General features: G+C 44.3%; 1 protein-coding gene across 1 annotated transcript in view; it reads right to left on the bottom strand.

The window, feature by feature from the left end:
* LOC310776778 (uncharacterized protein) overlaps positions 1-13,553 on the bottom strand; it is a 58,588-nt gene extending 45,035 nt beyond the window's left edge. The window contains exons 1-8 of the mRNA XM_083636955.1: positions 13,478-13,553; positions 13,133-13,299; positions 11,877-11,996; positions 9,207-9,326; positions 7,060-7,179; positions 6,579-6,698; positions 4,344-4,463; positions 1,676-1,795 (exon numbers count right to left, since the gene is read on the bottom strand). Coding sequence (XP_083493081.1) covers positions 1,676-1,795; positions 4,344-4,463; positions 6,579-6,698; positions 7,060-7,179; positions 9,207-9,326; positions 11,877-11,996; positions 13,133-13,263 — 851 coding nt within the window. The 5' untranslated portion in view covers positions 13,264-13,299; positions 13,478-13,553. The remainder of the gene's footprint in view (positions 1-1,675; positions 1,796-4,343; positions 4,464-6,578; positions 6,699-7,059; positions 7,180-9,206; positions 9,327-11,876; positions 11,997-13,132; positions 13,300-13,477) is intronic.
* Positions 13,554-26,274: the final 12,721 nt, after the last annotated feature.

Raw genomic sequence — 26,274 nt, 5'->3', positions numbered from 1 at the left:
ATATTTAATTCCACCCACTGTAGCTTATATTTTATTTAGTTTTTATATATCTTGAAATTATTTGTTGCTCAATTGATCCAAATCTACAGAGATAATTTAAACTTATCTCATTTTATTGTTATCTTATTCTTATTCTTAGTGAATGAAATAATCGTCTTTTTTTCTACTCAAATATCAATGAGCCTGTATTTTTCTCTTTCCAGTATTCCTTCATATCTTTACTACTACCGTAAATTCCGGACTATAAGACGCACCGGTCTATAAGCCGCGGGACCAAAATTGACTATTTTTTTCTTCTATAAGCCGCACCGGTCTATAAGCCGCGGGTGTTTTGATGTTTAATTACCATATGAAAGGGTTCGTGCACAGAGAGGAATGTCGGGAAATAGATGGCTGTTTGGGGAAGCTCCCATTTATTAACATTTCAACAAAACAAAACAAAAGTCAGGTCACTAATCCCCAGACAAAATCACACAACAATAGGCTATATGTGCAGCAAACCTGTAACCAGAGAAGTCAAGTCACTAATCCTCGTCTTCCTCTTCTTCCTGCGTACTGAAACCACCAAAGTCCTCATCTTCAGTGTCGGAAACGAACAGGTTCAGGGTGGCTTCGTCAACCACTCTCCTCTCTCCTTCATTGTCACTCAAAACCAACGAACTCCTCTTCGTCACTGTCGGCATCGAACAGCCTCTGAAGCCTCTGACGGCCCTCAGCGCCAGCTGCGGCGGCGTATCCTCTTCATCCCGCAGCAGTCCAGCGTTTTGGAACCCGTTGGTGATTGTGGATGTTTTCACACTCCTATAATATTCCGTGCTGAGACAGTTCCTCCTGCTGCACCGTCCAACGCCTCACCATTGACTCATCGATGCCCAGGTTACGCGCGGCTGCTCTGTTTTCCTCTTTTAATGCGAGATTGACTGCTTTCAACTTGAAGGCTGCGTCGTGTGAATTTCTGCGTACCTTCCCCATGGTAAGTGAGAGTGTTGCTTCTACTGCTCGTTCTCATGCTGTCGAGAACGAGCAAAGCTTTTTTTTGGTGAAAGAATCCTCCAGGGCGCTTCTTGTTAACAGTCCGAGTGAGTGGCAGGTCGAACGTCAAAGGCACTTCATCCATATTTATGATCTGCTCCGGTTCGATGGAATATTCCTTGATCTTCCTTTGTGTGAATTCGCCGAAGTTTGTGATTTTCTCCTGGTAGTCGGGGGAGGGAGTTGATGGCCGAGTGGCCGTTTGCTTACCGTAATTACCATATGTAAGTGGTCACGCACAGAGGGGATTGTCGGGAAAGAGATGGCTATTTGAGGAAGCTCCCATTTACCGTATTACCGTAACATTTCAACAAAACAACATAACACAACACCACCGTTGTTTATTTTTACAGTGCACACAGTGTCCGCGGTGTGGTGAAAAGAGGGCAAGAGAGGAAATTAAAACAGAAGTGGATTTATAGTTAGAAAGAGTGCTAAAAAAGAGAGATTTTATTTGTATTTTTTTTTTTTTTTTCTGAAAAAATCCATAGATAAGACGCACCGTTATATAAGCCGCAGGGGCCAAAAAACGGGAAAAAAGCCGCGGCTTATAGTCCGGAATTTACGGTAACTTGATTTCATGAATACAATCTCATTAAACCATATTCCATCAGGTAGGCTTATGGGATAACAGTTCTCTTACCTTGTGTCTGAAGGTCCAGGTTCATTACTGAAGTGTGGAGGATAATCTTTAGACCAGTCAGTCTTCATAGACAGACAGCTGGGTACTGGAGACTCTGCTCTCTGCCTGTGGTACTGACCTCTGCAAATCAAAAGAAAAGGCAACATCTTTTCAGAGGTGATCAAACACAACGACTCTGCTTTTTGGGATAATTGATGTGAAGTTTTAATTGTGCTAGGCAGCACCGGATGGTGGTCTGTAGGATGACAGTGAAGGCCAAGGGGAAGAAAGTCAAGGGAGGGAAGATAGAGCGAAGGATTAAATGGTGGAAGTTAAAGAGAGAGAAATGCTGTGTGGAGTTCAGGGAGGAGGTAAGACAGGCGCTGGGGGGTAGAGAAGAGCTGCCGGTTGGTTGGGCAGCCACCGCAGAAGTGGTGAGGGAGACAGCAAGAAAGGTATTGGTATGTCTTCAGGAAAAAGGAAGGAAGAGAAGGAGACCTGGTGGTGGAATGAGGAAGTGCAGGAAAGTGTACAGAGGAGGAGGTTGGCGAAGAAGAGGTGGGATAAATTCGGAGATGAGGAGAGTAGACAGAAATACAAGGAGACACGGCGGGAGGCGAAGAGAGAGGTGGCAAAGGCAAAGGAAAGAGCATTCAGCGAGTTGTATGAGAGGTTGGATACCAAGGAAGGAGAAAAGGATCTATATCGATTGGCTAGACAGAGGGACCAGGCAGGGAAGGATATACAGCAGGTTAGAGTGATAAAGGATAAGGAGGGCAGTGTGCTGACCAGCGAGGACAGTGTGATGAGAAGGTGGAAGGAGTATTTCGAAGAGCTGATGAATGAAGAAAATGAGAGAGAGAGGAGGATGGACAATGTGGAGGCAGTGAACCAGGAAGTACAACAGATAAGTAAGGAGGAAGTGAGGGCAGCTATGAAGAGGATGAAGAGAGGGAAGGCGGTCGGCCCAGATGACATAGCAGCGGAGGCCTGGAGATGCTTAGGAGAGTTGGCAGTGGACTTTCTAACAAGACTGTTTAACAACATCTTGGTTAGTGAGGAAATGCCAGAGGAGTGGAGGCAAAGTGTACTAGTGCCTATTTTCAAGAACAAGGGAGACGCACAGAGTTGCAGCAACTACAGGGGCATAAAGCTGATGAGTCACACTATGAAGCTTTGGGAAAGAGTAGTGGAGGCTAGATTAAGAGGAGAGGTGAAGATTAGTGAGGAGCAGTATGGGTTCATGCCAGGAAGAAGCACAACAGACGCATTGTTTGCCCTGAGAATGCTGATGGAAAAGTATAGAGAAGGCCAGAAGGAGTTACATTGCGTCTTTGTAGACCTAGAGAAGGCATACGACAGGGTACCAAGAGAGGAGGTGTGGTACTGTATGAGGAAGTCAGGAGTGGCTGAAAAGTATGTGAGAGTAGTGCAGGACATGTATGAGGGCAGTGCGACGGTCGTGAGGTGTGCAGTGGGAGTGACTGAGGGGTTCAAGGTTGGGGTGGGATTGCACCAAGGGTCGGCCCTCAGCCCATTCTTGTTCGCAATGGTGATGGACAGGCTCACAGACGAGGTCAGGCAGGAGTCCCCGTGGACTATGATGTTTGCAGACGACATCGCAATGAGTAGTGAGAGCAGGGAGCAGGTGGAAGAAAATCTAGAGAAGTGGAGACATGCGCTGGAGAGAAGAGGGATGAAAATAAGTAGAAGTAAGACAGAGTATATGTGTGTGAACGGGAGGGAAGATGGAGGGGGGGTGAAGATGCAGGGAGTAGAGGTACCAACAGTGGAGGAGTTTAGATACTTGGGGTCAACTGTGCAGAGTAGTGGGGACTGTGGCAAGGAGGTAAAGAAGAGAGTGCAGGCGGGGTGGTGCGGGTGGAGAAGGATGACTGGGGTGATCTGTGACAGAAGGGTACCAGCGAGAGTGAAGGGAAAGGTCTACAGCAGGGTAGTGAGACCAGCCATGCTGTACGGTCTAGAGACGGTGGCACTGACAAACAGGCAGGTGGCAGAGCTGGAGGTGGCAGAGATGAAGATGTTACGCTTCTCTCTGGGAGTGACGAGGCTGGACAAGATAAAGAACGATTACATCCGAGGAACCGCCCATGTTGAGCAGTTTGGACAGAAAGTGAGAGAGGCAAGACTGAGATGGTATGGACATGTGCGGAGGAGGGAGGTGGGGTACATTGGGAGGAGTATGCTGGAGATGGAGCTGCCAGGAAAGAGGAGGAGGGGAAGGCCCAAGAGGAGGTTCATGGACGCAGTGAAAGAGGACATGCAGGCAGTGGGCGTGACGGAGGACGATGCAGAGGACAGAAACCGATGGAAACAGATGATCCGCTGTGGCGACCCCTGACGGGAATAGCCGAAAGAAGAAGAAGAAGAAGAAGAAGAAGATGTGAAGTTTTAATTGTATAATTAGTTTGTGTGCACACATTATGAATTAGGAGGAATGAAAAACAAAAAATTGAGGGACTAAAATGTCTTCTGTGTGCATGAATCCAGCCAAACTGACGGCAGGTCTGACCCACATCCAGGAAGTGAAATATACTGTATATATTGTCCTCCATAAAATATGTTTTTTCTCCCTATGGTCACTCCTTGTCTCTGTAGTTTTCAGTGCAATCGTCTAGGTTATCAAATAACATTTCTTCATTACAGTATAGTATAACAGTCCTCTAACCTTGTGTCTGAAGGTCCAGGTTGATTACTGAAGTGTGGAGGATAATCTTTAGACCAGTCACTCTTCATAGACAGACAGCTGGGTACTGGAGACTCTGCTCTCTGCCTGTGGTACTGACCTCTGGAAACACAAATGTTTGATACATATCATTAGTTCTAGTGACTTAAAATTCATGTTTTGTTCTCATATTCTACTATTGTCTTCATTTGTTGATTTCTATTTTATTTGTTTAGATTATTTAGATTATTTCTTATGTTTAGATTATTATTATAGATTATGCATGTACATGTACTTTGCACGCCCATTGGCAAAAAGGGGGTGTGGCCAATCGCAAAAAGGCACCTACATTTCAAATGAATTCACGTAACATCACAAAACTCTGTAGAAAGGTTGGCGGAGGTATGCATTCTACAGAGTGCCCTCTAGTGTTTATATGTTTTCCTTTGTTTTCATACTGTATGTATTTATACTTTCATATTGTACATACTTTTCATTCATGTTTCTTGGCCTTGTTATGTTCTAGTGGTAGAACAGGTCAGTCTGTCAACTGTTGCAGACATTTCTACACATGTTGCCAGGCTGGTTTTCATCATCTGTATCTGTTGATCCAAACTCACATTCACATGAGTGATGACTTGTTTGACTCAGGAGAGGCTTTCCAGTTGATTGGCCGTGTCGTTTAATTCCCCTCCCCTTTCCTAATTGACTGTTTCTCGTTATATCTATTGATCCCAAAGTTTATAACTATGATGACCTCAGTATGTAGGACTTGACTCATAAATGTATCTTAACACATTGACTGCCAGCCGTTTTTTTTTTACTGTAGGTAGCTTCTGCCAGGCCTTTTTTTGAGGATTCTGGCTCATTTTACAAGAGCCGAGCATAATTTTCTGGTTGGACTTTGTGAACACAAAGTTCAGAAAAGTACTAATAGAATGTGTGCTTTCTCTGTCTAAAAGAGTTAGTTTGTAGAGTTAGTAGTTATGTAGATATTAGCCGTTGAGTACAGCATGGTTTCAGCGTCTGGAAATTTATTCAGAGATAAATGGCTTTTTGTGAAATTCGATAGAACAGTCACTTTAACCATTCATTTTTGGCATCAGTAAGACCGTCAGACATTCTAAACAATAGTTTTGAACAGTAATTTCCTCCATAACAGCAGGAAACACCCCTCTCATTCAAACTCCTCCCTCCGTGTGTCTTCTCCTCCTTCCTCCTGGCTCTACAGCGGGCGTGTCAGAAGCGCGTTGCTGCTGCCTGCCTGCCTGCCTTCGTGCCTGCCTGCCTGCTTGCCTGCGTGCGGACGCTCCTTGTGCGAGTCAAGATGGGCCGGGGAATGCGTGGGCGATGGGCAGATGTTGATTCTGGCCTTTCTGAGGTGTTTCAAAGTGTGTTTCACCTATAATCTATTTTGCAAATCGCTCTCCGCTCTCTGTGTGCTGCTGCCTGCGCGGCCGCTCTCGGGCAAGACAAGTCTGGATTACTGTAAAATCGCCTCGCCATTTCCTTGAATGGCTTGCTCCCGCGGCAGTTTTTTCTTTGATTTCGCTCGTCTGGGGGAGCACTGTCAACACTTAGTGGGTCGGTAAAATAGATTATACACATTCAATACCTCCAATAATTGTATAGGAGACGTAAAAGGGATTGATCAACGCCCCACCGTCAAAAAAAACAAAACGATTTTTTTTTTGACGTATCAATACGTCGCTGGCAGTCAACGGTTGGATTCTGCTTGACGTATCAATACGTCGTTGGCAGTCAACGTGTTAACACTGTGTGAAAAAAATGTGAGAGCTAATAATTATGTGATGAGACCAAGGAGGCATTGTTTTAAGTAACTAAAAAGCTGTGTTAGGCTTTTGGTTTCATAGAGACAAACAGTTTCCAGCTTATCACACATTAAATGCTTGTTGTGTTTGCAATTGTCAGTTGTGTTATATTTAATTCCACCCACTGTAGCTTATATTTTATTTAGTTTTATATATCTTGAAATTATTTGTTGCTCAATTGATCCAAATCTACAGAGATAATTTAAACTTATCTCATTTTATTGTTATCTTATTCTTATTCTTAGTGAATGAAATAATCATCTTTTTTTCTACTCAAATATCAATGAGCCTGTATTTTTCTATTTCCAGTATTCCTTCATATCTTTACTACTAACTTGATTTCATGAATACAATCTCATTGAACCATATTCCATCAGGTAGGCTTATGGGATAACAGTTCTCTTACCTTGTGTCTGAAGGTCCAGGTTCATTACTGAAGTCTGGAGGATAATCTTTAGACCAGTCAGTCTTCATAGACAGACAGCTGGGTACTGGAGACTCTGCTCTCTGCCTGTGGTACTGACCTCTGCAAATCAAAAGAAAAGGCAACATGTTTTCAGAGGTGATCAAACACAACGACTCTGCTTTTTGGGATAATTGATGTGAAGTTTTAATTGTATAATTAGTTTGTGTGCACACATTATGAATTAGGAGGAATGAAAAACAAAAAATTGAGGGACTAAAATGTCTTCTGTGTGCATGAATCCAGCCAAACTGACGGCAGGTCTGACCCACATCCAGGAAGTGAAATATACTGTATATATTGTCCTCCATAAAATATGTTTTTTCTCCCTATGGTCACTCCTTGTCTCTGTAGTTTTCAGTGCAATCGTCTAGGTTATCAAATAACATTTCTTCATTACAGTATAGTATAACAGTCCTCTAACCTTGTGTCTGAAGGTCCAGGTTGATTACTGAAGTGTGGAGGATAATCTTTAGACCAGTCACTCTTCATAGACAGACAGCTGGATACTGGAGACTCTGCTATCTGCCTGTGGTACTGACCTCTGGAAACACAAATGTTTGATACATATCATTAGTTCTAGTGACTTTAAATTCATGTTTTGTTCTCATATTCTACTATTGTCTTCATTTGTTGATTTCTATTTTATTTGTTTAGATTATTTAGATTATTTCTTATGTTTAGATTACTATCATAGATTATGCATGTACATAGGGTGACCAGATGTCCCGCATTGTGCGGGACTGCACAGCATTTTCAAGATTTTTCAAGCGTCCCGCAAATTGAGACGTTGTCCCGCATTTTGATCGTCTGGCTCCAGTTTTCAAATGCGCGTTTCTAAAGTCTGGCTTATGAAGGCTGTGTGTGGTCTGTGGAGAAAGCAGGGAGGGAAAGCTGTCATGACGGGGCGGGCTATGTCTGATGTCACATGTCAATCAAACTGGAGCGGGTACACGAGGTCCTGGGATCAAATCAAATGCAGGCAACCGGTTAGGGTACGCCCACACACCACCACAACAAAAGAACAGCGAGTCGATTTGACGCTGCGCGCGGAATATGAAACATGGAAGAAAGAGAAAGGGAAGAAACTACAGCCAAGAAAAGGAGATGCAGCTACAATAAGGACTGGACCACTATTTACCCATGGGTGAAACCAGTGCAAGGCGATTCTCAGAGAGTGTTTTGCGACGTTTGCTGGAGTGATTTTTCAGTTGCACACGGAGGTGAATACGATGTGAAACGACACAAACAATGCAAGACTCACAAGAAACGTGTGGCTCAAAAGGATGCTTCCCAGTCTATGGATACGTTCATACTGAAACCCAAACAGGATTCCAACACAGATAAGGTAACAGCAGCTGAAATAAGTTGTTATTTGCATTGTCTATATTATGTGCTACTGAATCAACCTGAGGGCAAAGTATAGAGATGTTATGAGCTAAGGGCAGAATAGAAACGTCTATTTTTTTTAAAGTTAGAGACATTTATATCAACATTTTAGACTACATTGATGCATTGGTAACGCGTCCCACATTGTCCCACACAAACATACTCTTTGTCCCACATTTGGCTAGTTGGGATCTGGTCACCCTACATGTACATGTACTTTGCACGCCCACTGGCAAAAAGGGGGTGTGGCCAATCGCAAAAAGGCACCTACATTTCAAATGAATTCACGTAACATCACAAAACTCTGTAGAAAGGTTGGCGGAGGTATGCATTCTACAGAGTGCCCTCTAGTGTTTATATGTTTTCCTTTGTTTTCATACTGTATGTATTTATACTTTCATATTGTACATACTTTTCATTCATGTTTCTTGGCCTTGTTATGTTCTAGTGGTAGAACAGGTCAGTCTGTCATCTGTTGCAGACATTTCTACACATGTTGCCAGGCTGGTTTTCATCATCTGTATGTGTTGATCCAAACTCACATTCACATGAGTGATGACTTGTTTGACTCAGGAGACGCTTTCCGGTTGATTGGCCGTGTCGTTTAATTCCCCTCCCCTTTCCTAATTGACTGTTTCTCGTTATATCTATTGATCCCAAAGTTTATAACTATGATGACCTCAGTATGTAGGACTTGACTCATAAATGTATCTTAACACTGTGTGAAAAAAATGTGAGAGCTAATAATTATGTGATGAGACCAAGGAGGCATTGTTTTAAGTAACTAAAAAGCTGTGTTAGGCTTTTGGTTTCATAGAGACAAACAGTTTCCAGCTTATCACACATTAAATGCTTGTTGTGTTTGCAATTGTCAGTTGTGTTATATTTAATTCCACCCACTGTAGCTTATATTTTATTTAGTTTTTATATATCTTGAAATTATTTGTTGCTCAATTGATCCAAATCTACAGAGATAATTTAAACTTATCTCATTTTATTGTTATCTTATTCTTATTCTTAGTGAATGAAATAATCGTCTTTTTTTCTACTCAAATATCAATGAGCCTGTATTTTTCTCTTTCCAGTATTCCTTCATATCTTTACTACTAACTTGATTTCATGAATACAATCTCATTAAACCATATTCCATCAGGTAGGCTTATGGGATAACAGTTCTCTTACCTTGTGTCTGAAGGTCCAGGTTCATTACTGAAGTGTGGAGGATAATCTTTAGACCAGTCAGTCTTCATAGACAGACAGCTGGGTACTGGAGACTCTGCTCTCTGCCTGTGGTACTGACCTCTGCAAATCAAAAGAAAAGGCAACATCTTTTCAGAGGTGATCAAACACAACGACTCTGCTTTTTGGGATAATTGATGTGAAGTTTTAATTGTGCTAGGCAGCACCGGATGGTGGTCTGTAGGATGACAGTGAAGGCCAAGGGGAAGAAAGTCAAGGGAGGGAAGATAGAGCGAAGGATTAAATGGTGGAAGTTAAAGAGAGAGAAATGCTGTGTGGAGTTCAGGGAGGAGGTAAGACAGGCGCTGGGGGGTAGAGAAGAGCTGCCGGTTGGTTGGGCAGCCACCGCAGAAGTGGTGAGGGAGACAGCAAGAAAGGTATTGGTATGTCTTCAGGAAAAAGGAAGGAAGAGAAGGAGACCTGGTGGTGGAATGAGGAAGTGCAGGAAAGTGTACAGAGGAGGAGGTTGGCGAAGAAGAGGTGGGATAAATTCGGAGATGAGGAGAGTAGACAGAAATACAAGGAGACACGGCGGGAGGCGAAGAGAGAGGTGGCAAAGGCAAAGGAAAGAGCATTCAGCGAGTTGTATGAGAGGTTGGATACCAAGGAAGGAGAAAAGGATCTATATCGATTGGCTAGACAGAGGGACCAGGCAGGGAAGGATATACAGCAGGTTAGAGTGATAAAGGATAAGGAGGGCAGTGTGCTGACCAGCGAGGACAGTGTGATGAGAAGGTGGAAGGAGTATTTCGAAGAGCTGATGAATGAAGAAAATGAGAGAGAGAGGAGGATGGACAATGTGGAGGCAGTGAACCAGGAAGTACAACAGATAAGTAAGGAGGAAGTGAGGGCAGCTATGAAGAGGATGAAGAGAGGGAAGGCGGTCGGCCCAGATGACATAGCAGCGGAGGCCTGGAGATGCTTAGGAGAGTTGGCAGTGGACTTTCTAACAAGACTGTTTAACAACATCTTGGTTAGTGAGGAAATGCCAGAGGAGTGGAGGCAAAGTGTACTAGTGCCTATTTTCAAGAACAAGGGAGACGCACAGAGTTGCAGCAACTACAGGGGCATAAAGCTGATGAGTCACACTATGAAGCTTTGGGAAAGAGTAGTGGAGGCTAGCTTAAGAGGAGAGGTGAAGATTAGTGAGGAGCAGTATGGGTTCATGCCAGGAAGAAGCACAACAGACGCATTGTTTGCCCTGAGAATGCTGATGGAAAAGTATAGAGAAGGCCAGAAGGAGTTACATTGCGTCTTTGTAGACCTAGAGAAGGCATACGACAGGGTACCAAGAGAGGAGGTGTGGTACTGTATGAGGAAGTCAGGAGTGGCTGAAAAGTATGTGAGAGTAGTGCAGGACATGTATGAGGGCAGTGCGACGGTCGTGAGGTGTGCAGTGGGAGTGACTGAGGGGTTCAAGGTTGGGGTGGGATTGCACCAAGGGTCGGCCCTCAGCCCATTCTTGTTCGCAATGGTGATGGACAGGCTCACAGACGAGGTCAGGCAGGAGTCCCGTGGACTATGATGTTTGCAGACGACATCGCAATGAGTAGTGAGAGCAGGGAGCAGGTGGAAGAAAATCTAGAGAAGTGGAGACATGCGCTGGAGAGAAGAGGGATGAAAATAAGTAGAAGTAAGACAGAGTATATGTGTGTGAACGGGAGGGAAGATGGAGGGGGGGTGAAGATGCAGGGAGTAGAGGTACCAAAAGTGGAGGAGTTTAGATACTTGGGGTCAACCGTGCAGAGTAGTGGGGACTGTGGCAAGGAGGTAAAGAAGAGAGTGCAGGCGGGGTGGTGCGGGTGGAGAAGGATGACTGGGGTGATCTGTGACAGAAGGGTACCAGCGAGAGTGAAGGGAAAGGTCTACAGCAGGGTAGTGAGACCAGCCATGCTGTACGGTCTAGAGACGGTGGCACTGACAAACAGGCAGGTGGCAGAGCTGGAGGTGGCAGAGATGAAGATGTTACGCTTCTCTCTGGGAGTGACGAGGCTGGACAAGATAAAGAACGATTACATCCGAGGAACCGCCCATGTTGAGCAGTTTGGACAGAAAGTGAGAGAGGCAAGACTGAGATGGTATGGACATGTGCGGAGGAGGGAGGTGGGGTACATTGGGAGGAGGATGCTGGAGATGGAGCTGCCAGGAAAGAGGAGGAGGGGAAGGCCCAAGAGGAGGTTCATGGACGCAGTGAAAGAGGACATGCAGGCAGTGGGCGTGACGGAGGACGATGCAGAGGACAGAAACCGATGGAAACAGATGATCCGCTGTGGCGACCCCTGACGGGAATAGCCGAAAGAAGAAGAAGAAGAAGAAGAAGAAGAAGATGTGAAGTTTTAATTGTATAATTAGTTTGTGTGCACACATTATGAATTAGGAGGAATGAAAAACAAAAAATTGAGGGACTAAAATGTCTTCTGTGTGCATGAATCCAGCCAAACTGACGGCAGGTCTGACCCACATCCAGGAAGTGAAATATACTGTATATATTGTCCTCCATAAAATATGTTTTTTCTCCCTATGGTCACTCCTTGTCTCTGTAGTTTTCAGTGCAATCGTCTAGGTTATCAAATAACATTTCTTCATTACAGTATAGTATAACAGTCCTCTAACCTTGTGTCTGAAGGTCCAGGTTGATTACTGAAGTGTGGAGGATAATCTTTAGACCAGTCACTCTTCATAGACAGACAGCTGGGTACTGGAGACTCTGCTCTCTGCCTGTGGTACTGACCTCTGGAAACACAAATGTTTGATACATATCATTAGTTCTAGTGACTTAAAATTCATGTTTTGTTCTCATATTCTACTATTGTCTTCATTTGTTGATTTCTATTTTATTTGTTTAGATTATTTAGATTATTTCTTATGTTTAGATTATTATTATAGATTATGCATGTACATGTACTTTGCACGCCCATTGGCAAAAAGGGGGTGTGGCCAATCGCAAAAAGGCACCTACATTTCAAATGAATTCACGTAACATCACAAAACTCTGTAGAAAGGTTGGCGGAGGTATGCATTCTACAGAGTGCCCTCTAGTGTTTATATGTTTTCCTTTGTTTTCATACTGTATGTATTTATACTTTCATATTGTACATACTTTTCATTCATGTTTCTTGGCCTTGTTATGTTCTAGTGGTAGAACAGGTCAGTCTGTCAACTGTTGCAGACATTTCTACACATGTTGCCAGGCTGGTTTTCATCATCTGTATCTGTTGATCCAAACTCACATTCACATGAGGGATGACTTGTTTGACTCAGGAGAGGCTTTCCAGTTGATTGGCCGTGTCGTTTAATTCCCCTCCCCTTTCCTAATTGACTGTTTCTCGTTATATCTATTGATCCCAAAGTTTATAACTATGATGACCTCAGTATGTAGGACTTGACTCATAAATGTATCTTAACACTGTGTGAAAAAAATGTGAGAGCTAATAATTATGTGATGAGACCAAGGAGGCATTGTTTTAAGTAACTAAAAAGCTGTGTTAGGCTTTTGGTTTCATAGAGACAAACAGTTTCCAGCTTATCACACATTAAATGCTTGTTGTGTTTGCAATTGTCAGTTGTGTTATATTTAATTCCACCCACTGTAGCTTATATTTTATTTAGTTTTATATATCTTGAAATTATTTGTTGCTCAATTGATCCAAATCTACAGAGATAATTTAAACTTATCTCATTTTATTGTTATCTTATTCTTATTCTTAGTGAATGAAATAATCATCTTTTTTTCTACTCAAATAGCAATGAGCCTGTATTTTTCTCTTTCCAGTATTCCTTCATATCTTTACTACTAACTTGATTTCATGAATACAATCTCATTGAACCATATTCCATCAGGTAGGCTTATGGGATAACAGTTCTCTTACCTTGTGTCTGACGGTCCAGGTTCATTACTGAAGAGTGGAGGATTGTCTTTAGACCGGTCACTCTTCATAGACAGACAGCTGGGTACTGGAGACTCTGCTCTGCCATCTTCTTCCTCCTCCTCCTTCCACATGTTCTGGACTTTGTGATCTTGTATCTGTGAAAGGTGCTATACAAATAAGCTTTAGTTATTTTCTCACTTGTACACTTCAGTCAGTCTCAGAGGTAAACCAGTTATACTGGGAGAGAGGGGGGGGGGGTAAACGGTTATATTTAGACAATTAAAACAACTTGGTTCAGGTTAGGGAAATGGTTTGGTCATGTGTGTGTTTTTTTATGCGACTCACGGTTTAGAAACGCTGGGAATCGAACTCCGGCAAACGTCTGGTCACCAACCCCCACCGCACCGCTCTTAATGTCCACTGTGCTATTTCAATGCCACACACACACACACACACACACACACACACACACACACACACACACACACACACACACACACGTAATGATAAGCGCAAATAGGCATTTGCTAGATCTGCCTTGCAAGCCTAACAGTTGGAGCATGCGCACTGGGGTTATTCAGAAGCTGTCAGGAAGCGACTGACAGAGCCGTACTACTCTCCATGCCTGTAACCTGTTTACCAGCACTACCAAGTAAAGTACTTCAAGTCGTAACAACGGTGTCGTTATTAGAGAACCCTCAACATAAACAACACATGGTGTCAGAAGTTGGTCTTGAAGTAAGAAAATAAGCCGCGGTGTGTAACGTTAGCATTAACGTTAGCATCAACGTTAGCATCAAGCTAACGCAGTCAGCAGAGTCTCGTTGTTTCCCAGGAAGAGGAGGACAAAAGACGAAATAAAAAAATAAAATAAAAAATGGAAGGACTACACCCACCACCCAACCTCCAGCTGACGGGTAACGTAGCTGAGAATTGGAGGAGATTTAGACAACGTTTTGAGTTGTACCTGTCTGCAATCGGCACTGATGTTGACACTACTGATAAAAAGCAAGCATCAGTGTTCCTGCACATTGTGGGTGATGAAGCGCTGGAGATTTATAATAACTTCACGTTTGCTGCTGCTGCTGACAAAATGAAGCTGAGTAAAATAATGGAAAAATTTGAGGCTTACTGTATACCAAAGAGAAACGTGACGTTTGAGAGACACAGATTCTTCACGTGCGTACAAAAAACAGGAGAGACAATTGATCAATATGTGACGGAGCTGAAGAACAGAGGTAAAACATGTGAATTCGGAGGGCTCACAGACTCATTGATAAAGGATAGACTGGTGTGCGGGATTCCAGATAATAGTCTGAGGGAAAGGCTATTGAGGGAACATGATCTCAACCTGGAAAGAGCTATAACGCTGTGTAGAGCAGCAGAGACTGTGAAAACACAAGCAAAGGAACTCTTCAGTGAGAGCTGCAGCGTGGATGCAGTGAGACAAGACGCACACAGAGCATTCAGAAAGAAGAGCACTGTCCCCGAAATGAACAGAGGAGTGAAACCACAGAACAGAGACAGACAAGGGAAGTCATGTAGTCGATGTGGCACACAGCATCCTCCCAGAAAGTGCCCAGCATATGGCAAAACATGCAATAATTGCAACAGAGATAACCATTATGCCCGTTGCTGTAAATCTCAAGCCCAACAGAGCAAAGTCCATACAGTGGATGAGAGTGACACTGAGGAATTCTATGTGGATGCAGTGACAGAAAACAAAACAGGGAAAGCGGACTGGATAATGACACTGAAAGTGAATGATATTCATATTCCCATGAAGCTGGATACTGGAGCTCAAGCCAATGTAATATCAGAGACTGAGTTCATGAAAATCAGACCCAGACCTAAAATACATGCAACAAACACAAAAGTGAAAGGATACTTAGGAGCAATAATACCTGTGAAAGGAAAATGCAGGGTTAAAGTGACACACAAGGGCAAAGAGCACACACTCGCATTCATAGTGGTGCCAAAGAATGTGCAAGCCATACTAGGTTTATCTGCCTGTGAGAGATTGAACCTAGTAAAAAGAGTTTTCGTCATAGAAAATGAAGACGATACAGACTATTATCAACTCATGAAGGAATACAATGACCTGTTCCAGGGTCTCGGCTGCCTCGCTGGAGAACACACAATCAGAGTGAATGAAGAAGTGACGCCTGTGATACATCCATGCCGAAAAGTGCCGTTTGCTCTTCAAAAGCCGCTGAAAGCAGAGTTGGATAGGATGGAAAGCCTGAAAGTGATTGAAAAGATCGATGAGCCGACTGATTGGGTCAGTTCTCTCATCGTTGTGGAAAAAAAGAACGGAAAGCCCAGAGTCTGCATGGATCCAAGGGATCTAATTAGAGCAATAAAAAGAGAACATTTCAAACTTCCTACAAGAGAAGAGATAATGGCACAGTTTGCAGATGCACAATATTTCAGCAAGTTGGATGCATCATCAGGATTTTGGCAACTCAAGCTGGACGATGCAAGTACAAAACTGTGCACATTTAACAGTCCATATGGCAGGTACAGATTCCTCAGATTGCCATTTGGCATAGCTTCAGCACCTGAAGTGTACCACAAGACAGTACACATGATATATGAGCATCTGGAAGGAGTGGACACTTCAATAGATGACATCATAGTATGGGGGAGCACGAAGGCTGAACATGATATGAGATTGAAGAATGTCCTGGAAGCTACAAGAAAAGCTAACTTAAAGCTGAATAAAGAGAAATGTCAGCTTGGAGTGACAGAACTGACATTTGTGGGAGACATACTGAGCGGTGAGGGCATCAGACCTGATCCCAGAAAAGTGTCAGCAATTGAAAATATGCCAAGGCCACAAAACAAAAAGGATGTACAGAGGTTTAATGGAATGATAACATATTTGGGGAAGTTCATACCCAACCTCTCAGAAAAGATGGCACCCTTAAGGCAGCTGACAGAGAAAAGAGTTGAGTGGGAGTGGGAACATGAGCATGAGAAGTCATGGAGCGACATGAAGAAGCTGCTCACAGAAGAACCGGTTCTTAGGTTTTATGACCCAGCGAGACCCATCAAGATTTCATCAGACGCATCACAGAGTGGGCTCGGAGCCGTTCTTCTGCAGAAATATGACGACTGGCAACCGATCGCATACGCGTCACGCTCAATGACAGACGCTGAGACGCGATACGCACAAATTGAAAAGGAGCTACTCAGCATTACATATGCGTGTGAAAGATTCCACCAGTTTGTGTCAGGACAGGCAGTCAGTGTCGAAACTGACCATAAGCCACTGGTTGCGTTGTTCCAGAAGCCACTCAATAACTGTCCACTGAGAATTCAAAGAATGATGATCCGGCTACAACGCTACACACTGAAAGTGATGTACACCCCGGGTAAACTGATGTACACAGCAGACACGCTGTCCAGAGCGGTGGACCCGAAGGAGCCGGCGAACACCAAGCTGGATGAAGAAGTGGACGCTTATGTGCATATGATCACAAATGCACTGCCAGTTTCAGATGCAAAAATGGAACTCATAAAGACAGAGACAGATAAAGATGAAACTCTACAGAGACTGAGCAAAACCATCATGGATGGATGGCCAAACATGAAACAAGACTGCTCGCCCGACATCAGAGAATATTGGAACTGCAGAGCGGAGCTGTCGGTAGTGGAAAACACCATCTACAAAGGGAGTAAAATAGTTATCCCAAAGAGTCTGCGAAAAGAAATGGTGGAGAGGATCCACAGAGGACATCTTGGGATAGAGAAATGCAAGAAAAGAGCACGCGAGGTGATGTACTGGCCACGGATCAATCAGGATGTGACTAATGAAGTGTCAAACTGCACCACATGCCTGAAATATCAAGCAAGCAATCCAGCTGAGCCACTAAAGCCACACCCAGTGCCAGACAGACCTTATCAGAAAGTAGGCGCTGACCTCTTTGTTTCTGGAGGAAAAGACTACATAGTGGTTACAGTGGTTACTATTCCCTGTATCCAGAGGTCTGTAGACTGCACACTACAACAGCAGATGCAGCGATAACATCTATGAAAGCCATATTCTCCAGACATGGTGTTCCAAGCGAGGTCTTCACTGATAATGGCCCGCAGTTTTCCAACACAAGTTTCCGACACTTTGCAGAAGAATGGAACTTTGTGCACACAACATCGAGTCCTCACTACCCGCAATCTAATGGGTTAGTGGAAAAGTCAGTCCAGACAGTGAAGAGGCTGATGCACAAGGCGAAAGACAGCGGAGCGGACTTCTACCAGAGCCTGCTAGTGTACCGCACAACACCGCTTGAGTGTGGAATGTCGCCAGCACACCTCCTCATGGGACGTCGACTGCGATCAAACCTTCCCATCCAAGAGAACCTGCTGAAAACAAAAGAGGGGGAGAAGGTGAAGAGGCTCAAGGAGCAGCAAAGACAAAAGCAGAAGTTCTACTATGACAGAGGAACACATGACCTACCTGAACTTCATACCGGTGACCAAGTGAGGTTCAAGGACAAAACAAACACGTGGGCACAGAAAGCTACCGTGCTCAGTGAAGTTCAACCAAGGTCATACACCATACAGACAGAAGACGGCGCTGTTCTGAGACGGAATCGTCGAGATCTTCTCATGGGACCAACCACAACAGAACAGAGGACCAATGCTGCTGTACAACCCACAATTGAGAGTCCATCACCTGAGGCACCAGCCCGAGTTCAAGAACAAACTCTCAAAAGATCATCAAGACAAGTGAAACCACCTGAGAGACTTATTGAGCAGATTTAAGGACACTTGTTTACAGTAGTTGTAAAGTTATGTTGTCATAAGCTCTCTTTAAGTATTACTATAATTGCACACTGAAGTGGGGAGTAACTTTTATTAATAGTGAAATTTAAGCTGGTTAAGAGTTCAAGCTAAAGAGGCATAAGCTAATTCTAAAAAAGAAAATGTTATGTTCATAAAAGTAAAATACTTTTATTTCAAGAAAGGGAGATGTAATGATAAGCGCAAATAGGCATTTGCTAGATCTGCCTTGCAAGCCTAACAGTTGGAGCATGCGCACTGGGGTTATTCAGAAGCTGTCAGGAAGCGACTGACAGAGCCGTACTACTCTCCATGCCTGTAACCTGTTTACCAGCACTACCAAGTAAAGTACTTCAAGTCGTAACAACGGTGTCGTTATTAGAGAACCCTCAACATAAACAACACAACACACACACACACACACACACACACACACACACACACACACACACACACACACACACACACACCATTTTATTCTAGCTTCATTCATTATTGTTTTTTTATCAGCACTTGTCTTGAATGAGAATTGCATTTTCAAGCAGATCCTCAGCTGGCTGTAGTGTCGGGTGGATACTGTCAGTCAGGTGCTGAAATCTGTAGAACAGGTGCATCAGCGCCCCTCTGTGGTCACCCACGGTGGTCACAGATTTCAGTGAAACTGCTGGTTTATGAGAACTCCGCCCGTGTCATCCGCCTGTCGAGACGAGAGGCGGATGACACAACACAAGCGGACCAGTCAGACTCTGTAGGCAAGTCGACGCATGTAGCCTACAGTAGTAGGCCCTCTGTAGGGCTAATATAATATGAAGCAGATTAGTTTCCCACCCCGCTCTGAAGTCCTGATCTGCCTGCCGTTTCTCTCTTTATGAGGAGTCATGTGACTGAAACTACGCTCATCTCCCAGAGACACACAGATGGAATAAAACTGGGCTAATTTAACGGTTTAATAAACTGCGTCATGTCAGTCTTCTGTGAAGTACAGGCCCCGCCCACATCAACTTCTCTCGTTGTTTTACTGACGTCATTATCTCACTGTCTGTTAGCCTACATCTTTTCTATGAGCTTTGAGAGAGAGGGAAATAGGCAGGAGAACGCAGGAGAAGACCGTAGACAACTGACTCAGAGGGTTTTACAATAAACAGGGACGTAAACTCAGTGGAAAAAGGTGACAGATATCAGCCCGGGCAGAGACACAAAAAACACTCAAATCATTAACTTAACACAAGTGTGAGAAGGTGACTTTTACCTCACCTATGTAGGCTACCTAAAGGTGACTGTCACCTAAAGGTGACTAGTTTCATCCCTGAATAAAATAATGATAAGAATAAGAATGTAGTAAATAACACTCACCCTGCTTCTCCCTCCTGCTGCTCTGCTCTCTCGTCAAATGGAGTCGGTCTGACTCGCTCTCTGAACTGACACGTTTTACTTTCACTTTCAACAGTTTGCTCCGCCTCAGCCTGTAGTTGATATATGGTGCAAAATAAATAAAACTCTCCCAAGAAACAATTGACAACAATAGCCTAGGCTAAACTGAGTTTTTTCAATTGTGCCTTCAAAGAAGTTCCTATATTTTATTTTTTACATGTGTGTTGGAATAAGACCGGAATAAGGCGGTTTGGCTATAGACGGGTTTCTTGTATACAAACACGAGTGGATGCGCGCGCATCCCTGGGGTAAAAGCTCAACGCAGATTTCGCACTTTGTAGTAGATTGTAGACTATTCACGTAGATCGCACTGTTTGCAAGACGACTGCTTAATAAAAATTCAATTTCAGAGTTGGAAATGTGTGTTTGCCTTTCTTTTGCAAAAAATATGTATGGTTTGCTGACATAATTTCGCTACTTTGGCCGTTTTGTTGTTGAGCCGGTCCCTTTAATTGACAAAGCATGGGCGTTCACCTTCGTTAACCTACTGACCTACTGCCACACAGCTAGCTAACGTAAACAAACATCTGACAGGTAGCTAGTAGCTAGCTAGTCCATGCCAGGGTGAGGAGATGCCTATCGATTATATTGTAAGCCTATGTAGCTCTGACCGCGCCGATTACCTGAATAAATTAGTAGCCTACTAAGCAATGGTGAGAAATTACCAGATCCATATTCTATTCCGGACAATGAATGGATTTTAGATATGTCCAAGTGGCCCGCCATTATATGGCCAGATATCTACACATATCTCATAGAGAAGCCAAGTGTTTACACAAAAGAAAATCTGCGTGCATACAAATCCTTGGATGCCTATAATTATGTACTTTGTGGAAATGTACAAGAGGTCAAGTATTATGATACGGGTTCAGGGTTTTGCATTTTGAGGGCAGGTGTCCTACCTAGCCAAAGACAAGGCTTAAAAACTAAACCATACGATGCCTGGGTTTACGTGCATAAGGACCTTGGCTACATATTAACTCATTGAGTGCCAGCCACTTTTGGAGAACGGACGCTCCCAGTGCCAGAGTTTCAGAGCGTTTTCAGTGATTTCTCGAGGCCCACAGAATATTGTGTGATATTACTATGTAAACACTGAACACGCACAAAGAACGATGAGACTCTATTCTATCATCTGCAAAAAAAAGTTTATTGATCCCATTTTCCGTTCTTTAGTTATGAGCCGGAGAAGATAGCTTGATTCATCCAAAAAAAGCAATTTTTTTCTAGAAGCTGAGATAATTGGCCTTTTGTGAAATTAATCATTTCAAGCACATCACTGACTCTGAAGCTAATCTTTTCTAATGTAGTCACACCTCAAAAATAATTTCCTTCAATAAAACAGTTTAGGCCAGGGAATTTTGTTTGGCAGAATAATATTTTTAGCTACAACCAGCAGCGCTGGCCCCTGCGTGCGCTGCTGGTTGCAGCTTCTTGCTGGTTTTGATTTGCTGCTGGTGGGTATCGGATATTCTGGCTTGCGTTTGTCAATCCTGTCCTGCTGCCTGGGTCTGTCTGGGTGTTGTGTGTGTGCTGCTCTGCGTGCCCCCCCCCCCCCCCCCCCCCCGCCCCGCCCCGCCTCAACTGCACACTCCTCCTCCTGTCTGTGGTGGCTCTCTGCTGAGTTTGCTGTGCGCACAGTGAAGGGTGCTTGACATCCTGCTTTTTTACAGCGTTCCGCGTGTGTTTGTCACCGGCAACGATGCTTCCAGTTGAGAATAATAACAACTCGACGGTGTGGATGTGCGGATGTACTGTCGCAACCGGAGCGGCTCAATTGTGGGAGCAGATTGGCTGCTGCAGGCACAGCTGCAGTAACGTGCTTCAGCATATCAATGCATACGGATGCGATGCGATTTCCGTTTCCATAACGACTTCTTCTTTGTTTTTTCCTTGCCTTTCTGTTATGTGGAGAGCACTGTCGCCACCTAAGGGTTCTGTAAAATAGGTTAGACACATCCAATAGCTATAATATTTGTACATCAGAGGCAGAAGGCTTTGATCGACGCCCCACCGTCAAAAAACGCAATTGACGAACATGTCCGTCCTTGGCACTCTACGTTAGTATTTGAAATGACGAACATGTCCGTCCTTGGCAAACTGCACATGCATGGCAGGGTAAGTATCAAACAACAGATAATCTGAGATCATGATTTCACACACTTTTTTGGCTAATAACCTACCCATCGCTCCAGTCTCGCCTCTTGTTGCAGTCATGCTGCAGCCATCATGTGCCAGCAGGTTGAACTGTCAGGGCGCAGACGCACCGAGGAGGAGGTTGCTTGCACATCCAAAGCAAATCAGTGGAAGGACATGTCCAGAAAAAAAGTAGAGCCACAAACCCTGAAGAACATCAACTTCAGCCGACCAAAACGACATCTGACAGAGTTGCCCCAATTACGTCACGCACCAACACCACAAAATGTACCAGGTAAATAAGAGCGAAACACTGGCTGCAGGTTATTAAGCCACGGGTGATGCGTAAATGCGCTGGTACTTGGTGAACTATTACGCACACCCTCATTCAGGTGTGTAGTGCTTACCTGGAGAACTTGGGGAGCGCACCTATGGGGAACAACTCCCCCCCCCCACCACCAATTTTACTATTGTAAAAACAAACAAAAAGTGTGGGAGCTCCCCTGTGCTCCCACAGCACTACACCCCTGTCTGTACCCAATAGGCGAATCAATAGCCTACCTAATAATTTCACTAATTTCTCGCAGCACTAAATTGAATATCTAATTTAACATAAATGATTTTGATAAGACTGTTACTGTAAAACGACCCCCTTTTATGCTATTGCTTACATACTTTCCCTGCTACACACAGCAATTACAACTGAAGATCTCCAGGCTCTGCAAAAGATATGTCCAAACGCTGCTCTGTTTACATCCATCAACACAGCTGCAGACTCTGAGACAGATACAGCATCAGAAACAGAAGATGAACTCCCCGAGCCCCTGACAGCTATGCATGACCCATCTGCTAGGGACCTGTCGTCAACTGACCTTAGCGAGAAGTGCAAAGCCAGCTATGACAAAATGAGAAGGCAATGCACAGCTAACAGACTGGAACATCTACAGGACGTCACTAAAGAGCAGGCACAGTGCACAACATGGAACATCCATCCAGTGGGACGTATAACGGGCAGTAGCTTTCACAGGGTTATTAAATGCAAGGAGTCCTCAGTTGAAAGTGTTGTTAAACAGATAATGCAGTATGAATCCACAGATCTCACTGTTCCAGCTGTCATGTGGGGAAGGCAAATGGAAGATACTGCACGGCAATCTTACCAAACAGAAATGAGTAAGATACACAAGGACTTGACTGTAAAAAAAGTGGGTCTAAGAGTGAAAGCAGATGAGCCATACCTGGCTGCTTCCCCTGATGGAGTATTCTCCTGTGCCTGCTGTGGAACAGGGCTGTTGGAGATTAAATGTCCATACAAGTACAAGGAGGGACTAGAGGGGTCAGAGTCTGATGCATCATTTTGCCTTGACAAAAACTATGATCTGCGACCTACTCACCAATATTACACACAGATTCAATTACAAATGTATGCTTGTCAAATGGACAAATGTGATTTCATGGTGTGGACCAAGACAAGCACCATCATTTGCCGGCTATGGAGAGATGAGTCCTTTCTCCAAGAAAATATTCCCAAGGCTGAGGTCTTCTTCATGGACCACCTCCTTCCAGAACTTATCTGTCGCCGCAAAGACCCCGACCTGGCTGAAGAGATCAAATGTCTCTCCTGCAAAAGGCCTAGCTTTGGGAAAATGATCAAGTGCCCAGACTGCTGCCAACACTTCCACTATCCATGTGTGAACATTACCAGATACTCAAAAAAATGGAAATGTGGATGCAAATAGATCCCAATAATGCATGGAGACAAGTGCAGTTGCAGACACTGGAGAAAAAAATCAAAATTAACAAGCAAGAAAAAGTCTTAAAAATTCACCTCCAAACAGAAATGTTATTTCTCTTCATTTTGTATTAATTATTCACATGTGTTATAGATGAGAACATTTTACAACTGCATTTCTCTTTTAGTACACATTGCTTTCATTAGTTTGCATTTAAAGCAGTGGTTCTCAATGTGGGGTCCAGGGGATTCTGGGGGTCCCCACTAATATTTTCATTACAAGTTAACACGATTAGAGAATGTTGAACAATGACTGTGATCATAGTTTCACTGTTATATCTCTACATAAAATACAGAGATTGCTGGGATTCTGGAGAAAATCAGAACTAACAAAACTATTCCCAGATTTCGGTCCATTGCCCTAATGTGGACAAAATTATTTTTTGAATCACAGTTAAAACATTGTCAGTTGATGCATAAAGAACTCCCAGCCAGGGCCGTAGCTAGCTATGAGACCGGGGAGGTCCGGACCTCCCCTAATATTTCAGAGATTTTTTTAATATTTCAGAGATTTTTTTTTTTTTTTTTTTTTTTAGCCTTTATTTAACCAGGTTTGTCCCATTGAGATCAAAGATCTCTTTTACAAGAGAGACCTGGCCAAGAAACAGCAGCAACACAAAGTTACAACAAACAAACACATAAACACATACAATTGAAAAACATTAAAATTATCAAATAAAACATTTGCATACAGACAGCCTGTTCTCTGCCTGTGGTGACATGAAAGAGAATATACTGAATAATGACATCACAACAGTATAATCCTAATGTTGATTTAAAATGATATATTACTCTAAATATGGCTTAAAAAGGGGGGAAAAAAACTAAAAAAAAATTCCCTTGCTGGACCTCCCCTATTTCGGAACCCTGGCTACGGCCCTGCTCCCAGCTAAGGAGAAAATAAATCAAATGTTAGAAGATGATCACTCTGAATTGCTGTCATATGAAAGTGTGTTGCAATATCAAAAATATCTGTTATTGTCATGCCCTCAACCTCTGCCTCCTAGTCTCTCTCGCCCCCTCCTTTCTGTTGTGATTACAGGATTGGAGCCAGGTGTGTGGAGCTGATCTCCAGCTATCGCAGCTGCCAAGCATCACCAATCAGCAGGCTTCATATACCCAGCCCAGACGTCAAGACACACTGTCAGATTATCTTCTCACCTGCATGGAGAGGAACGTCTGCTGCCCTACATCTGACTACCTGCGCCAATCCTCCCCTGTCTGTCTACCTGCTCTCTGTTCGCCTGGACTTCAGCCTACCTGCTCTCTGCCCGCCTGGACTTCAGCCTGCTTGCTCTCTGCCAGCCCGGACTTCTGTATGCCTGCTCGTTCACCTACCTGGACTCTAGCCTACCATCCTGCAACCTGGGTATCTCGTCCATCCGGACTCAACCAATAACATTTAAATAAACAAACTGTGTTACAACTTGATATTCTGTCTCTGTCTGTCTCTGCCCTTGAGTCCAACAAACAAAACCCTAACAGGATAATCTGACCAAAATGGACTCGGCAGAGGCAGAAGCAATGAGACAAGCGCTTGCTCAGCAGGGCCAATGGCTAGGAGGCCAGGAGGAGCGTCTGCGGACCATGACTACAGAAATGCAGAGGCTTGGTGTGACCATCACGGGCCTCACCGAGCGTCTGACACCAGCTCCAGTTGCCGCTCTGCCTCAGCCCGACCAGCCAGCGCTGCCTGCTACCACAGCTCCGGAGCCTCACATCCCACCTCCAGCAAAATACTCAGGTGATCCACACAGCTGTCGTCAATTTCTCACACAGTGTCAATTGTCGTTCAACGCTCAGCCCATCCGCTTCTTTACGGAAGCTGCCAAAATTGCATACCTGGTTAACCTACTGGAGGGACCCCCGCTTAACTTTTTCAATGCTCTCTTTGAACAGGGCTCTCCGCTCACCCAGTCCTTTGCGGGATTTGCTGTCGAGCTCAAACGAGTGTACGACCATCCAATACGAGGGCAACAGGCGGGGCAGCGTCTGTTGACTCTTCGCCAAGGAAGACTCCCAGTCCGTGAGTTTATAAGCCAGTTCCACAGTTTGGCTGTTGAGTCGGGGTGGGATAATGTGGCCCTCATTGCAGCATTTCAGAGTGGTCTGAATAGAGAGATTGGAAGGGAAATAGCACTACGGGGGGAAATAAATTCCTTAGACGCCGCCATTAGTCTGGCCATTAAGATTGCAGATCAAATCGCCCTGTGGCGTACTGACACCCCCGTCTCTCTGTTCTCATCACGTCCCGATACTCCAAACTTTCCCGAACCAGAACCCATGCAACTCGACCGGGTCCGTCTGTCCCCGGAGGAAAGGGCTCGTCGTCGGGCTGCCACACAGGCCTGTTTCTACTGTGGAAACCCCAGCCACCGTATTTCGGATTGCCCCGTCCGTCCAGCAAAAGGGCCGGCTCGGCAATAGTTAGAGAGATATTGTCGAGTCGAGCAACCACTGCCTCTCTCCCTGTCCGTCCACAGCTCGATGCCGCCATCGTGTGGTGCCAGCAAACCATTACACTCTCTGCACTCATAGACTCTGGAGCCGATGAGAATTTCATTCATAATGGTACGTGCCAGCAGTGGGGCATCGAGACTGAGCCCCTCGATGTCCCACTAAATACTACAGCCCTTAACGGGGTACTGCTGGCCCAAGTGGACAGAAAAACCATTCCCCTGTCCCTTCACATGTTTGGGAATCATCAAGAAAAAATTCAGTTTCACGTCATTCATTCTCCCAATGTACCTCTAGTGTTGGGATTCCCCTGGTTGAAACTCCATAACCCCCAGATCAACTGGACCACCGGCACGGTGGGGTCATGGAGCTCCTTCTGCCATGCCAACTGCCTCCGTTCCGCCCAGACACCTTCCTCTGAGCCTCTACCAGTACCAGAACCTCCAGATCTGTCATCGGTCCCAAAAGAATATCATGACCTCGCTCCTGCATTCAGTAAACAACAGGCATTAACACTCCCTCCGCACAGACCATACGATTGTGA

Source organism: Poromitra crassiceps (genome assembly GCF_964638095.1).
Source record: "Poromitra crassiceps genome assembly, chromosome: 5".
NCBI lineage: Eukaryota > Metazoa > Chordata > Actinopteri > Beryciformes > Melamphaidae > Poromitra > Poromitra crassiceps.
This window is presented reverse-complemented; position numbering and strand designations above follow the sequence as displayed.